Genomic DNA, 17,407 nt, shown 5'->3' on the forward strand with positions numbered 1-17,407 from the left:
TGCCTCTGAGCCTCTGAGCTGGTCAGTGTGAGTTGAAGAGTGCGTTAACCCACACACCAATAAGCCACGGGCTCCGTGCACCATCCCCACCCAGAGTCATTGTCGTTTTCCTCCTCCTCTTTCCATTATCCCTCATTTCAACCTCTCTCTCTCTCTCTTCCACCTCCCTCTTCAGACACGACCCTGGACCAGGCTGGACGGGGCCTTTGGGCTCGTGCCCGCTCACCAGTTCCTCCCCTGCGCATAAAGCCAAGACATAACCTCTCTCTCTCTCCCTCAATCTCTCCATCGCTCTCTCTCTCTTTGCTTTTAGCACAAAGCCCTGCGTGTCTGCCTTCCTTCCCCACCCAGCATTCTTTCCCCATGCAGACCTCTCCCCCGCTCTCTCTCTCTCTCTCTCTCTCTCTCTCTGTCGACTTCCCTCTTACCCGCCAACTCGCTCAGCCTCACCCTACCTTTCATTAGCCCACTCTTTATCTCACACACTCACTCGGCTCGCTCTCTCCCCCTCCACTCTGCTATCTCTCCTGCTTTTACACTCCCTCCACTCTCTCTCCCTCTCTCGTTTTCTCTCTCTCTCCCCCCACAGTTGCTTCGGCTTTTGTTTCTGATATGTCTTCATTTATTCCTCTCTCCCTCTCTTTCCCTGCTGACCCTATTATTTTTATATTCTCTCTCCCTCTGCCATCACTCCCCCTCTCTCGCTCTCTCTCTCTCTACCTCCCTCCCACTCCTCGCAGTCCCTCTAAGCTGCATTAACTCCCCAGATTACCTTGAGCCCTGCAATCCTCCATCCCCCACGCACTCACCCGCTCCCTCTTTCCCTCCCCTCCTTCACTCATTCACTTGCTCACTCTGAGTGCGTCCACGCCATGGCGGCTAATTTTGAATACGAAAAGCACTTTTGACCGCACAAGCATTTTCATGTTATTTTCCAAGAAACACTTCGGTAACAGGAATTCGAATGAATCTGGTCTTTGTTGTGCTCTTTCAGACAGAAAACAACAAAACTGTACATCTCTGCCAACATATCTCCACAATCATATACATAAACATAGGTCTCTGTTGTCAGACAACACAGGGTGCAATAAAATAGCAATTTGATCCCAGATCAAAGCTTCATTTTAACCAGGGGGGCAGTAAATCTTGTCCTGCTGTGCTGAGATCACAAAGTCATCAGCCAGATTGAACATAACATATTAAAATGAGTTTTCACAGAGATAGTTTCAGATGAGAGTCGTCCATATATCGTATGGCTTGTGATGCACTGGAAAACAGAGTCAGAGCTCTCATACAGTATAAGACCTGTTGTACTGTGCCTGCATGTGGAATCTCAACCAGCAAATCATCATGACAGTGACACGACAAAAAAAAAAAAAGGAATGACTAATCTTAAAAATGGAGGAAGTTGTCATAGCTTATTGTGTTGCAACATCCACTTTAAGAGTTTGCAGACAGTTACAAGACATGGTTCAATGGTAGAAATGCATCTAAACAGACTGAAGTGTGTGTGTGTGTGTGTGTGTGTGTGTGTGAACTTATTATCCCATCAGCAACCAAGCGAATCCACTTGCTAACCAAACCATAGCGAACCCTTGTGCTGCCACCAGACCAGATCATCCCTGTGACCCCCATTCTCTCTCAAAATCTAAATATAATGAAACACAGTGACACTTGAGGAGTTTATTATTTGGTTAATGAGATAAAAAGCAGCAGCAGCAGCAGCAGCTTTAGTCTCGATCTGCTGCCCCCTCTGTCTGTTTGTGCAGCTGCAGCTTCTCCGTCTTCTTCACGTGGACCCGAGCGAGCGCGTGAGCGAAAGATGCATTTTCAAACGTAGCTGTCTTACACTGTAGACGCACTCTCACACACTCACTTGCACTGGCACCACCGGCACCACCCTCCCTCCCTCCCTCCCTCCCTCTGTAACTTCCCCCTCACCTCTCCTCGCTCCCCCTTCACTCACCCTCCCACCCACACTCCATCACCCCACCATCCACCTCTCACCCCACCACTCTTGCAATCGCTGTGCTCCTCTTCTCTTCTGCTCCTCTCCTCCCCTCCACCCACACTCTCTCTTTTTCTCCGAGCCCCCAGCAGTACCACCATCACCACCAGCACCATCATCTCTCCCTCTCCCTCTCCCTCTCTCTCTCGCTCTCTCTTCCCTGTCCTTTACCACTCTTTTCCCTCTGTCCCTCCCTCCTCTAAAGCCTTCAGGCTCTGCTTGATTTATGCTTGCCCTCCCTATCCACACACACCCCACCACCACCACCATCACCACCACCCACCCTTCCCTATCTCTCCTGGAGGTTGTGGCCCGGCTAGTCCCTAAAAACAACAGAGAGAGAGAGGGAGAGGGAGAGAGCAAGTAAGGGAGAGGAAGACAGACAGACACAGAGAGAGAAAGAGAGAGAGAGAGAGAGAATAACAACCTCTTTTACTTTCCATCCTCCCTCCTTTTTAACCCAGCATTTTTTTCATTCCCCTCTCCCACACTGCTTTTTAAATTGCCTCTGAATTCTTGAGCTGTTTTAGTGCCTCACTCCCCCTTCTCGGCTGAAATTACTTTTTTACCCTCTCAAACTCTGGCATGCTGAGGAAGCAAGTTCTACCTTCCCTCCCCTCTTTGTCCACGCGAGGACAAACACGCACTAATCACACAGACGGTGTGTTGAACTGTTTGTGTAAAAAAAAAAAAAAAAAAAAAGGAAGGTGAAGGAGAGAGACTTTCATTTTCTGGTTTGGAAGCATGTCGCTGTAATGTCGCATAGACAATACGGTGAGCAGCGGGGTCCTGTGACAACACGGCTCTTGTAATGCCTTGTCCTTTTCAACCTCAGGCTGGCCGAGCCATTAACCAGGCCGGGTTGGGGCAAGGCTTCTTTTTGAGTCTCTCTCTGTCACACGCACACACACACACACACACTTACATACACACAAAGAGACACAGCGAGCGAGTCTTTCTCCTTTGTTTGCACTTCCATACTCAAACATGCACACAAGCCCTACTTTCTTCTTGACAGCTCTCTTGTGGTCGACAAGCCTCAGTAACTCGTTGCTTAACCACCCTGGACTTTTTCTCTCCATTGTGTTTGGCTACTGTCTCTGGTGATTTGAAGGCGTGGTGCATCGTGTTGTGTGTGTGTGTGTGTGTGTGTGTGTGTGTGTGTGTGTGAGAGTGAGAGTGTGTGTGACTGGAGGTGTTAACAGGAGTGTGTCCACCAACAGCCAGGTCATGTGTGCATGTGCAAATAATGAATGCGAATCAGGTTAATGTCGATCATCCTTTATCTATCTAAGAACCTGCATTTTTATGGGAAATGGAAACTCCCTCACACACACAACAGTGTTTGGAGGCAAAATATGTTGAAACACACACACAAACACACACACACATTGACACACTCCTTGAGCACAATCAGAACAGAAGATCAGAGGTCAAACTGGGTCAGCTGACCCTCCCCTCCCTTTTCAGACCTTCTCTCTCTCCTCCTCTTTACTGCGTCAAAGCACGCTGTCTAATAACACAACTCCCCTTGTGAAACACACACACACATACACACATACACACACACTCTCTCTCTTACACACACACACACACACACACACACACACACACTTCACTCAGATATACAGTGCAGCCTCCGACCACAGCACATAAAACTGTATCGTCTATCCATTAGCTGCAACTCTCTCAATGGTTTATAAATGCAGTATCCCTCACAACACATTTGAAGTATAGTTCAACACACGCATCTTTCATTCCAAGGCAAGTCTTATTCCGCCTTTGCTTTTTCCCACTCAAGCCCCCACATAGCTTGCAGCATCGCTCACGCGTTCACACACACACACACACACACACACACACGCACGCACACACAAACTCACACATGAACAAAGAGAACCACCATTTCCACATATTTGTCTCTCCTTTTAAAAGGGGGTTTGATTTAGCATAAATGTTGAAGCCAAGGGTGCCCGGCTACCATGGCAACCAAATTAAACGGAGGATCTCTTCAGAAAGCAGAAATCTAAATTATTCGGACTCTTTTATGAAGGGGAAAATGAAAATTCCCTTCACTGTACAGAGACCACTGCACTGTAAAGGCAAAAGAAAGGAGGGAGGAAAAATGAGGAAAATGCTATTGTTTTTTTGTATCTGACCATGCAGTTCAAAGGCGTACCATGCCATTGAAATTCATAGGTTGTCTCATGACAACCAGTACGTTAACACTCAGCATATGTGCACAAAGGAATGATGTAACCGCGGTGTCTCTAAAACTCCAGATAAACCTATTGCCTCTGAAAGACACTACAATACGTGTGTCTACAAATCCTCAGTGAAACCCGGCACACGTATGATGAAATCCATAAGCTGCGTGCATGGGATTAGGTGCGACTGTTTCTGGTGTGGTAAATGATTTTATCTGTTGGAACAGGATGAGGTTTAAGTAACACACCATCTACGCCGGGGCCGATAAAGCTTACATAAGTGAAGGAGGATTATGTACCATATTCCGATTATTTGGCGCGGAAGCCTGTTTGTGGTCAGCTGAATACTAATTTCTAATATCTCACGCTTAGTCTCGGAAATGTGGATAAATCCCCAGAAAGCAGGATACTGTATGTTGCACAGCGGAGTGTGTCAGCGGGAAGCAGAGTGACTCCTTTGCTAATGTCTAAGACATGTATATACTAAATACATATATTTTATAAAAAGTCAGGGACATGGTCACATTTCCATAACGGTGCCATTTAAATCCACAACGTGTGACCGAAGCGATGTTACTGTATGACTGTGAGCAGGGCGGACATGTTACATGTGTCCAGGGGGATGCTGGGAGATGTGGTCAGGGGTCAGTCGCTCGTCCAATGAACAGATGAGTGGAGGGAGATGGGGGTCAGAGGTGACCCTCTTTTCTCTCTCTCCTTCGCTTCCTCTCCTTCCATTTGTGTGCCTCTCCTTTCTCCATATACGTGTGTGTGTGTGCGTGTGTGTGTGCATGTGTGTGTGTTTGTTGTTGGCCAACAGCAGATCTATGTTATTGATTGACTCCTGTGGCTGCTGGGCTGCCCACTGAAGGAGGGGGCAGAGCTCTAATGAATTCCTGCACCTTATGCCCCTTGCGCCAACCCCTACACCCCCTCCTTAATTAACTTTGTTTGTGTGTGTGTGTGTGTGTGTGTGTGCGTGTGTGTGGGTAGGTGGGTGTGGGTGTGTGTGTGTGTGGGTGGGGCGGGGGTGTGTGCGTGGATGCATGCATGTGTATTTTGTGTGTATCTCCTCTGCTTCCTCCACAGCTCAACACCCCCGCTTTTACACGCCCCTGCCTTTTTTTTCCTTTCTCTTTCTTTTTCCACCCTGTCCGTGCCTCCTCCTCTCTTCTTCTTCCTTCATTTCTCCTCCTTTATCTCCCCCCTTTTTTTTCTACCCCCCCCCCCCCCCCCACTTCCCCTGCATCCGCTACTAGTTTGAAGGCTGCTGATGACTTCGTATGTGTGTCAATCTTATCTGTCGCGCCCCATCTCCATCCCCGCGTCCTCAATATCTCACGAGTATCTCTGCACCTTTCAGATCCATGCGTGTACGTGCATACGGAGTGTGTATCCATCCATCTGATCTGTGATCATTTATCTACAGTGGGCATGAAAAATGACTGACAGAGTGTGTGGGTGTGTGTGTGTGTGTGTGAGGGAGAGAGGGAGAGAGAGGGAGAGACAGAGTGGTCAACATTGACCTGGTAGACTGTGAAGAGGCTGTATACCCATCGGTATTCCAGACGGGGAGGCAAACTACTGTCTCTGTCACCTTGACTCCCCCTGCAGCAGACGAGCACTGGGCTGCACAGGAAACACTTAGCACTACCTGACTGTAGTTAAAATGGACAATAGGGCTGCTTTACTCCCCAGTTCCTACTTTTTTTTTTTTTCCCTCTTTCTTTCTCCCTGTCTGTTCCTGTTCTCTCTGCCCCCGCATCACCCCTGTTTCTGTCTTCACTTTGTTTATTCCCCATTAGCTTTAAGTGTGAATTCAGCTGTCACTGCATGGGCTTTGTGGAACAGTAGGCTTATATATTAGGATGTCAGAAGGTTTCTGTCCAGAACAATCACACATAATTATGCACACTACCCCCTTAAAGCAACTCTGGAGTCTGCATTAGCGCTCAGAAGTCGGTGTGTGTGTGTGTGTGTTTGTTTTAGGTGTAGACGAGCCTTTCTTTCAAAGTCTCCAAGTCGGTGATGTGCGTGGTGTGTATTTTTGTCCTAGTCTTTGTTAGAGAAAAGCAACCTGTCATCAGTTAAATGTCAATTAGGAGGCAATGAAAGTGTGTTTGTGTGTCTGTATTTGCCTGGCTGGGTGCGTACTTGCATGTGTGTGTGTGTGTGAGTGTTGAGCGGAGCCGTCGTCAGCAGTGTGGTCTGACAGTCTTGTAGATCTACAGTGGATCCTCCAGCGACATGTCTACCGCTGACAGCTTTTCCACTCACTCTGCTTTCAACGACACTGACGGCTAAACACACACACACACACACACACACACACACACACACACACACATACGCATACGCATCACGTCTGTGTGTCTGCCCTTCTCTCTCTCTTTCACTGTCTCTTTATGATCTCCCTGTTTTTCTGTTGACTGGTGATGATGAGGTATGTTAGGGAGTCGAGGAGAGAGAGAGAGAGAGAGAGATGAATCAGAGCGGTGACGTGTTGGAAGTTGCTGCAGAAAACAGAAAACACTGGGTGTAAACCATGACTCGACTGAGAGGGCTGAAAGAATTGGTTTAATATGTTGGTTGGGGGGTGGTTGGGAGGGGGGGGGGGTTGTGGGTTTTCACTCAAGCTGTTGTTGTCACTGTCAGGTGAAACCCTCACATCAACAAAGTGACAACTTTTCAAATACAGTGTCACCAGTTTTTGTGTTTTGTCCACCATCCCCTTTTTTTAATCCCCCTGTGAGAGGATTTCATGAATTGAGAAGATTGGCAGGATTTTCCACCAATATAGAAACATGTCATCTCCCAAATTAAGTCACAACAGTGCTGTGTGAAATGTTTTGAGGTACTGTAATGTCCCGTACCAACTCAGAAAAAGAGCACAGGAGCCTCACCCATCCATCTTTCTGTTACCTCATCTGTGTTCTCAGGGGCAGACGTGACCGAACCCAACAGCTCAGACAGCCGCGGCGAACGCCTGGACTTCTTCCTCAAGCAGGAAGAGGCTCTGACCGCCGAGCCCGGCTTCATGGGTCCCAACGAATCGGAAGAGGCCGGAGGAGGGGCCGGGGGCGGGACGATCTCGTCGGTGGCCAATCTGAAGGCGGCGCTGATGAGTAAGAACAGCCTGCTGTCGCTGCGGGCCGAGATGATGGGAGATGATAACCCCCTGCTCTTCGAGTACCTGCCCAAAGGAGGACACTCCCTGTCGTGTAAGTCACTGTTTACTAACACCGCGCTCACACTGATCGTTAACGCACACTTCATGCACCCAAAACCAACCACACATCTCATCATAACTTACAAGTCAAGTATACACAAATCAACCAGTGTGTGTGTGTGTGTGTGTGTTATTTTTTGAGTGCCTGCTCATATGGTCACCTGTGAAACTTAAAACATACAGGCTTGACCGCTTTTGACATGAGGGTCCTCTGCTGCAGAGTATTTTCCCTCATCAGCCACTGTATTGGGATAACACTGAATGCATGTGTGTGTGCGTTTGTGCATGTGTGTGTGTGTTGCCACTTCAGTGTGTAACGAGATTGTGTGGCAATGCCAGTGATGAATAGTCAGCGGTGACTCAGTGAGAGAACATTTTGCTGGGATCGCTCTCTCTCCGTCGTGAGAAAATTTGTTTGGTTTTATGTGACAGTTTCTTTGTGCGTATCAGTGGGTCTACGGCTGTTTCACAGCAGCAGAGTAACACAACAGAACTGCAGCAACTGTTCACATATTAGTCTCTTACTGAATTTTAGCAGCAAAAGTGATGATGAGCTTTGCTTGGAATAACCCACTGCTCGCTGTTAAAAGCAGCTTCAAAATGAGGAATGTTTTTTCTTTAAATTGTTCCAGTGAAAACATCACTTTACAAAAAGAAAATGAACAAACAAACAGATTACAACACACTGCTATATTCAAGTAATTATTTCCCATACGATTCTGTTGTGATTATGAACGACTGTGAAACTGATATTTGTGTATTTTTGTGTTAAGCCTTCTTCCACTCTTTGAATGAGGTATGAATATCCCAGCAGAGAAGAAAACAAACTCAGCCTAAATGTCCCAATCAATGCCTCTACTTAATGAAGAACAAATAATTTTCTAATCACACCAATAATAGATCAATACACATGCCTAATTGCACCTAATTTGTCCATGTGAACAAGGGAATTTGTTCTTCGCTCAGTCCGTTCTTGTTTTTGTTTTTTTTTGCTCTCAGTGAAGGTGTTAAACTGTCAGTGTGTCTGTAGTACATGCATTTCTGTGTGTGTGTCTGTGTGTGTGTGTGTATGTGCCAGTGCGAGCGTATATATTTGCTTGAGACCATGTCCGCGAGGGCACATTCGTGTGTGTGACTCTTGTGTTTGTGTTTCTTTGCTTTTACTGGCTAGTAATTGGATCTTTTGTCCCGAGTTCTGCCTGTCTTTGTGAGCGGAAGAAAAGCAAAGGAAGGGTACAACTCCAAGCCTAGTCATGCCTTTTGAGTTGAGCCCCACTCACCTACAAAATAAAAGACAGAGCCAGGGCTGAATAGACCAAAACACACATTCGAAATTGCACATACGCGCATGTGCCTGCGCACGCACGCCACATCACATCACCCCTTTTGTGCAAGTGTTAAGTGTGTGGGATTGAGATGTTTCTGTTGGCTTAAAGAGGAGAATCAGATGCTGTCACAGCACAGATAGGCAGCCTCACAAGCTCCAGGAAAGAGAACGGGCTTTTTGATACACACTCACACTTTACAGATACACTCAGCCTTGACTATATGAATAGAAGATTTTAGAGAATTCAAAGAATGTTAATCATTTGCTCCCCGCTTGGGAAAAAAAAATGTTGAATAAGTCTTATAGCTGTATTTCTGTTGTCACCAAAGAAACCTTGGGGAGGTTTTTGGTTAGCCCAAACCCTATTTTAAATTCCCTGCACAATAGGGGTCGGGGAAATGGGCTTGTCACGATGGCCAACAACCTCCCCTCCCTCCCTGGGTCTGCCCCCGTGTCTAAATGAGGACAGAAAATAAACAAACACCGTACCTCAGATTACTGGGCGGAGGATAAGTCTGCCTGGTTTGACAGATCGCTGCTCCCTGCCTCCCTCCCTCCCTCCATTCAGCCTTCTTTCCCCTCCTCCTCTTCTCCTCCCTTGCTTCTCCTTCACCCCTGCTTAACATCCTTCCTGTCCTTTTTTCCCTCCTGTACTCCCCCTCACGCCATCCCTCCCTCCCTCTTTTCCTCCATCTATTTCTCCTTCACCCCTCCTTAACACTCATCCCTCACACTCTCCCTCACTCCCTCCCCCCTCTGGCCGACTCCTTCAGTGCCTCCGTATTTGTTTCACTCCTGTCTCTTGCCCCCTTCTTTTACCTCTTCCGTTAGAGCATCAAAGTATGTTGGTTTTAAAATCCTGGGAAAGTATTGATCAAGGCAGAGAGGAGGTAGAGCAAGGTCACCTGGCCCAATTCAAGAGAGACCACTGAACATCAGCACAAGGCCTTGACATAGACTTTCTCTCCCCCTCCCTTCCTCTTCCTCTTGTTCTCTCTTTTCTATAATAGAAAATTCTCCCCTTAAGATTCATCCATTTAGAATCTGACCAAAGTGAGAATCAGTGCTTCTGCAGTTCATCCACTGAAAACCTTCTTCTCTTTACATTCGGCCTTTCAAACTGAGCCGGCCTCCACCTTGTTGACGCGTCAGGCGGCCATTCAAATGCACAGCTCCTCTCTTTGGCATTCCTTTGCACGGGCCACAGATTACATCCTCCTAGCATGTCGTCGAATGCCAATCTACAGTGGAACCAGTCTGTATGTCAATCAGCCTCCTGAATCCAATTAAGATCATTTGGATTTGGCCCCGTTACCCCTCTGTGCGTCAGACAATCAATGCCAGACAATGGATTTTGCCGGACCATCCCCATGCACCTGTCCACGCCGCCACCGTGTACCGACTGTAAAGAACATCCAATTAACTATAGGGATCATACTGACATTATTGAACTTTCTCCCCCACCGCCTGCTCTCATCACTTCACATGTACTTTTGAAAATTGACTCACCATGTACAGTATAGTTCCCAGTGGCTCCATAGCTGCCACTCTCCAGAGATGTCATGATTTTCATATGATTTAACACAGATTTATCTCAATTGGGAGGCAAAAGACATTTCAGATTTAAACTTTGGATTATATATATATAGATATATATATATACACACCAACGCCCTACTTTCTGCCTCTTTACTTAAATGCAAGAGGATAGAAAGAACAGTGAGGGTCAATGTAAAGGCAGATATCGATACAGGAGATGGAAATAGCTTCAATGTGGTCATGAGATCTTCCATTAAAGGTGACCTAAACTACTTTATATATAAACCTTTTGGATTTGCTGGCACTTTTCCAAACACCTCTTACCTGTAGGAGATGTATGCAGCATGTGAAACATGGATACAAGTTCAAGTTTCTTTTTTGCTTTTCATCACAACAAAAGGAGTGTAGAGAGAGTTTTAGAGTCATAGACTCCAATCCTATCTGGATATTTATTCCTAACCTGACTTAGCAAGTTTTAGTTAATTGGTTCCTGGCAGCTGCTCAGTCACCTTACAGTAACTGGTTCCCTAAAGCTTAAACAGACGCAAGTATCTTGGCCCTGTTCTGGCAGCAGGAGAGGCTGCAGGTTGTGTCTTAGTGTTAACATAATTCAGGTACTCTACATTACTGTATTTTTCTTCTTTCTATTTCTTTTGCTCCTGACGCTGTGCAGTGAGTCAGCCTGCTGTTATTTGTATTCTGTACAGCTCGCCAGACACGACGAGCGATATTAAAGTCAGTGAGACAAGATTGCAAAAATTACATTCAAATGTTGGAGTTCTTCAAGAGGCCTGAGCCGACGCAGTTTAACCCGGTCGACGTACTGTACCGCAGATATCCCATGATAGTCCGGGACGAGATTTGTCAATGAGCTGCTATCTCTCACCTGTAGCTCATCCCTTTGCTCTTTCTGTCTTCATTTCTTCCTCCCGGTTAATGTTGTTCCTCCCGTTTACAGCCGGGGGTGAGGAAGAAGAGATGGGGAGTTAAGCATTTGTGTGTGTTCTCAGTAAGTGGGAGTGGGGAGTGTCGGGCGCGGTAGTTTAACATTCCAGGAATCCGTCCATGGTCGAGCCTCATGGTTGTGTGATTCTGTCCGTTGTGCAGAGGAGGGCAATGAATGGCTAACCCACTGCATAACTCTGGAGACATTCCCCAAAACGCTGCCCACACTCACACATACTCAGACACACACACACACACGCGCACACACTCCAGAATAACCTGCAATACATTATACTTTGATTAATATGCACAATAAAGAAAAGAGATGCACTCTCAGCAGCAGCTAATGGTGATATTAATGTAGCAGAAAAAGCGCCTGTGTGAATAGTTATAGAGAGCTAAAGGCTCTGTGATAAATTCCAAATTCTTTATCCAGCGTGCCTCAACTTGTTGCTGGTAAACATCTTACATGGTCGATATACTCGTCCTTTACCCTGCGTGTACAAAAAGTCTTCACTTGAGCTGCAGGATGGCTCCTGTCCAAAACAATCTCCCTCCACACTACAGAGGATCCTCGAGCCCCCTCTCCTTATATGCATTTCACTTGCTCACACAGCACATGCACACTCTCTCACAAAACACACACATGCTGCCATCCTCTGCGCACGCATGTGGGTGGAAGGAGAAGGAGAGCAGAGGAGCGAAAGAAAAAGAGAGAGAAAGAGAGAAGAGAAGCCCTAACCCTTTCCCCTCGGCTGGTGGAAAGTGAAACTTCAGAGTTTTTCTTCCTCCCCCTCTCCATAGTGTTTGATAGCGTAGCACTGGCAGCCTCTGTGTGCCCCCCTGCCCACTCTCTCCCGTTGTGTTCTGGTGGCCAGCTGCTAGCAGAGTTGCAGTTGTACGTGAGTGGGTGGGTGAGACTCGTTTCCTGTGCTCCTCAGGGCTCCGCTCCAACAACTACTGCAGCACGCTCCGGCCAGGGGCCACAGGGGCCACGGGGGCCACGGGGGCCACTATTCATAACAAACAGGGGGCTGGCTCCTCTCCTCCTCCTCCTCCTCCTCCTCCTCTTCCTCCTCTTCTTCCTCCACATCTCCCGCCATCACCACCACTACCACTACCGCCAACATCATCATCATCCTCATCATCATCCTCATCCACATCGACCTCAGCATACTGCCCACCCACTCCACCCACGCCACTGCTCCCCTCTGAGCCTCAGCCCCTGGAGGCCCCCGGTCTGCGGGCTGGGGTATCCCCGCTGCGCTCAGAAGGGTTGGACATGGAAGTGGAAGAGGCCCCCGAGGGCCCAGAGCCCTGCACCTTGCCCGAGGTAAGCACACACAGCCTGGCTCACCTCCAGGGCGGTGGGTGGGACGGGTGGGACGGGTGGGACGGGGGGGGGTGGGGGGTGGGGGCTGCTCCCTGGGCGCTGCGCCTCCAGGCGGATGAAAGTTTGATCCGCGTAAAACCGAGTGGAGACGAGAATCCAGGGGGCAGCTTCACCCTGCTTCTGCAAACGCACCGAGAGGGGTCGAGAGGTGATGGAGAGTAAAAAAGTGACTGGTGACATGATGGTAGTGGGGGGGAGGGGGGCTCTGGGTTAATGGGGTTTTTTGTCATGATTGGAAAGTCTTTTTCTTTTCTAAACACGCAACTACATCATCGCTCAACCCCTCTCTCTGTATCTTGTTCTCTGTGTGGAATCTGGCATATTTCCTGCTACACTGGAGGAGAAACACTGTCTGTCTGTTTTCTTTTGTTTGTCTTTCTTTTCTGTATGATTTGTTTGCTTTCTCTTCCTTTCAGATTTCCAATTCTTGACTCCTGCCTCACTTTTCAAATACTCTTTTAATATAGCTAGAGCAGATTTCACCTTCCAAGCCCAGCAGTCTTTGCTCAGCATTAGTAGTAATGTGGCTATATAGTGGTTAGATTAGAGATGACACATCTGGTCACAATGGCAGTGTGTGCTTAGATATGGCAGATAACGGGCAAGGTAGTGAGATGAGACTGAGTAGAATCAATACTAGTAGACAATGAGAGGTTTGCTCTCACAGCCCAGGAAATTGTTTGTTCTGCTCCGCGTGTGTGTTTATGTGCGCGAATGTGTGTGTGAATGTTATGTGTGTGAGCATGGCGGTATGAGCATGTGTGGATGTGAGTTCTGTGCCAGTCTGTGTGTGCGGGTGAGCATTTAGGAGCAGCATTTGATTTCAGCGGACCTGCCTCCCAACAAGCCTCCCTATCTCTACGGACAAGCCATCTGTTTGCCCAGTGCACTGTGTTCTGTTCTTGGAGAGGAGGAGGAGGAGGAGGAGGAGGAGGAGGAGGTGTAGGGACCGAGGAAATGGGTGGGGGCGAAGGAATGGCAGGAGCGTGGAGTAGATGGAGGAAGGATACAGTAAAGGAGAAAGGATGTAGGAGGGAGAGGAAAGTGGGGATGGGTGCACGGTTGAGTATCTGAGTAACAGGGAGATAATATTATTAATACTGTAGATCAACCTAAGTGTTCGTTCTGTGTCTCGTAGGACAGCTCTAGCACCCAGGAAGCCTCAGTTATTTACTGTACAAGACTTTTTTCCCCGTGTTTTCATGCTTATCTCTTACAATTTATCTGTCTTTAAATCATGCTGACCTGCTGTTTGTCGTCCCTTTTTTTTCCCCCCTTTCTGTTTTCACGTCTTTGTTTCTCTTCTTGTGTTTCTCACAAGTGTGAATAAAGGTTGTCTTCGCAGCTTGTCTCACCTGCCTGCCTCCTGCATGCCCAGACAATATTCCATACAGCCTGTATAAATCTGTGTGCGTGTGACATAACGAGACGCTTTGTGTTTACAGGAGGGCATAAAAGATGAAGACGACATGAAGGAGTACAGCGCAGGTATGGTTGAGGCTTTAAGAGTTGAAGTATGTCAAGTCTAGACAACTTAACAGAGATGTTTTTGGTCCTTTTTTTTTATATATACCTGTTCTATTTCTCTCACTTTTTTCATTCTCACCCTCCTTCTTGCTGTCTCAGCCTTGGAAGGTGACCAGTCTCCTGTCGAGAAGGATCAGATGGGCGGTGGGAGCTATGCTGGTGGTTTGACCATGCCTGCGTCAGTGTCCGTGGCTGGCAGAGAGAATAAAGGGCTGCTGGTGCTGGGCGAAGAGGCCGGCTCAGGGCCCGGTGCCTGGCCCTCACAGGGGTTCTCCTGCTCCCTGTGCAAACGGCTGTTCAGCAGCCTGGAGCATCTCAGGGAACACGAGTACCGCCACACCCTGTCTCTGATGGCCTTGTCCCTGGACTGGCCGAGCATGCCGGGTCCGTACCACCACCACCACCACCACCACCACCAACCCGCCCTGCCCCTGCCCCTGCCCCTGTCCCGGCACCAGCCCCAGTCCCAGTCCCAGCAGCAGCTCCACTTCTCCGACCAGTCTCTCTATCGGCCCGCGGCGGCCGAGCCCGCGCGCTACCTCTGCTCCCAGTGCCCCGCCAGCTTCACCCTCAAGTCCAACGCGGACCGCCACGAGAAGACCATTCACTTCAAAAAGAAGCTGATGCAGTGCGTGTACTGTCTGAAACACTTCAGAGACCGCACAGACCTGCACAGGCACCTGTCCTCCGTGCACTCCAAGCAGAGAGGGCACACCTGCCCCGCCTGCGCCAAGGGCTTCAGCACCCAGAAGAACCTGGCCACACATGTTAAAGTGTGCTGCCAGGTGGGCTCGATGCCAGGAGCCCTGCTGGGGGGTCGCACCGGGATGGAAATGTCTCAGGGCGTCTCAGGGTATATATCCACGGTGGCGGCTTTCTCCAGAGATGAAAGTTGACAGTCATAATGGCAGTATCAGTGGGGAAAAGTAAAACTGGATCTGCAGGCTGCAGGGTTATGTACACACAGTCATACCCAGTAATTAGCAGCGTATCCTCACTTGTGTTGTACGTTCATGCCAAAAATGATCAGTGGTGTCGGTGCACTCAGAAGGGATGAGCTCCTTTTACAATCAAATGCCTGTTGACATGGTTGTAAATATCTATCTATTTTTTTTTACGTGTTAAATGATTATTTTATAAGGACGATTTAACACAAATTGACTTCAACAGTGCACAATTGCTATGCAATGCTGATATTTTAAGCTAAAAAACTTTTTTTTTAAGGCTGTGTTAATAGTTTAGTGGAGCAGTGACTGGACCCATAAACAGGTGAATGACTCTGCTGCTGTGCTGAGTGGAGGTAGAGGGGGGGTGGGTGGTAGTGGTGGTGTCTTTTCTGCCTCCCCAACCTAAACCACTTGTCCGGCTCACTGTCGCCAGTCACCAGTCTGACTAAACTCTTCTCTCCTTTTTTAGGCAGAGAGATCTTTATCTTTGTGTCCACCCCTGCATTACGGGCACAAAGACAGTTCATATCTGCAAGGCTTTACTGTTGCTCACAGCCCACGCAACCACACCACCTGCAGGAACTTTGTAGCGTTGCAGCAGTGAGAGCTGAAGAAAAACCCTCAAATGAGATTATTTCTGTTGCAGTGCGCACCGATAAATATTAAGAATTGGCCTGAAAGAATTGAATGGAATATATAAAAGTATATGTGGATACTTGTATCTCAGAGAGAAAGGAAAAACAAAGTCCCCCTACCACTGATCCACCTCCACTGGACTCGCAGAAGCTTGTCCTCAGTCATCAGTCTGACACAGTTCCCTTCTGTCAGTGCTGTCAGATCAGTGCAGATGGAGGGGATGTGCCGAACGAGACAAAGCCTGCTAAAACAATAGACCAGTAGCAGCTCAGATGGGGGTTGGGTGGTGTCATTTTCTCCTCTCCCTGTCCATCTTCCTCTGTCCCAGATCTGTAAGTCTTCTAGTGGCTGAGTGTGGCTGGAGCTGGACAGTAATTGGTCCTTCATGGCTCCGACCCTTCTTAACCCCTGACCCCGTCATCTGAGGGGGAAGTGGGGGGCCGAGAGGCAGATGCCCTTTAAACCAGATGAGCGGGGTGATGTCACTGCAGCAGACAGATAATGGTGCAGTTGTAAGTACAAGGTAGAGGTAAATGGGAGATGAAGAGTGGGGGGAAAATGCTGAGGAGGAATAAGGGAGGTGGTGAAGACTGAGCACGGCCTGCAGGAGGAGAAATCTTTGCTCATGTAAATTCACAGACACATCTCTGCCAAAATGTTCTCCCTTGAGTTTACAGCAGGCCTTTACCCTGCAACAAAACACTGACTTGATACAGCCCAGTTTATTGTGCACACCCATAATGTGAATATCCAAAGAGAAGACATCCACCTGTGTTTCCCTCTAATAATCCACAGTCCCTCCAGCACAAAGAACAGTAATATATGAATGTGTGCAATAAGGTGGAGCTGGTGTCTGTTGGAGAATCTACCCATTCGCTACAGTATGTATGTATGTAATATAAATATATATATGCAGACACTGAATTCCCAAATGCCAAATCCTCTCTGATACAAAATCCCAAATCTCAGGTAGCACACACTGTCCCGGCCTGCAGCTGAAGCCGACTGGCAGGCTCAGAGAAATCAGGAACTAATCAGGAACTCTGCAAAATCAGCCACTGAGGAGAAAATGCTGGAGGAATAAACCGTGCAGATGTTGTGTAGCGTTTCAGTGTTGGGAAACCTGTTGTTTGTAAATACAGAAAGATATTTCATTTTAGATAATGGAAGAAAACCCATGTACTGTATAAAATAATCTGTACTTTTCTAAACAGAATGAGATTCTGCTTGTAATTTTCATGCTGTAATTAAACTGTTATTGAAACTGTCAAAACCCCTTTGTTATTAGTCGTCTGTGTCGTGCACATATTCACACAATCACAACATTTCCTTCCTCGTCTTTGCATTTTCACGTAAAAAAAAAAAAAAAACTAATCTGTTGTGCGGTATATGTATACATGCATGTTGTTGTTTTTTTTGTTTTTTTGATGTGCTGTCAAGTGCTTAATCAGAGCAGAAGTCGTTTTGCAGATGGAGGTAATTATATTGAATTCTTAGTAGCTGAACTTAACCCTTAACCGTGTGTGTGACTCCCTCCCTCATGTGCAGTAGACGTGTACAGTGTGTGCTTAAATCTGCTCCTGGTTATTATGGTCTATATACGTTTCTACTGTAAAGTTTTTCATTGGTTACACACACACGCACTAGTA

General features: G+C 47.6%; 1 protein-coding gene across 5 annotated transcripts in view; it reads left to right on the forward strand.

Annotated features, from left to right (window-relative positions):
- The window catches only part of zbtb46 (zinc finger and BTB domain containing 46), a 61,937-nt gene that overhangs the window by 38,516 nt on the left and 6,014 nt on the right, over positions 1-17,407 (forward strand). For 3 of the 5 annotated variants that reach the window (XM_085782247.1, XM_085782246.1, XM_085782248.1), the window contains exons 4-7: positions 7,155-7,436; positions 12,197-12,588; positions 14,094-14,136; positions 14,275-17,031. In XM_085782247.1, the coding sequence (XP_085638373.1) occupies positions 7,155-7,436; positions 12,197-12,588; positions 14,094-14,136; positions 14,275-15,071 (1,514 nt within the window). In that variant the 3' untranslated portion in view covers positions 15,072-17,031. Of the gene's footprint in view, positions 1-7,154; positions 7,437-12,196; positions 12,589-14,093; positions 14,137-14,274; positions 17,032-17,407 lie in introns of those variants that run through there. The other 2 variants (XM_085782251.1, XM_085782249.1) reach the window with 1 other exon arrangement.

The sequence above is a fragment of the Trachurus japonicus genome, chromosome 7 (assembly GCF_045865225.1).
Source record: "Trachurus japonicus isolate A0001 chromosome 7, Traja_1.0".
NCBI classification, from domain to species: domain Eukaryota; kingdom Metazoa; phylum Chordata; class Actinopteri; order Carangiformes; family Carangidae; genus Trachurus; species Trachurus japonicus.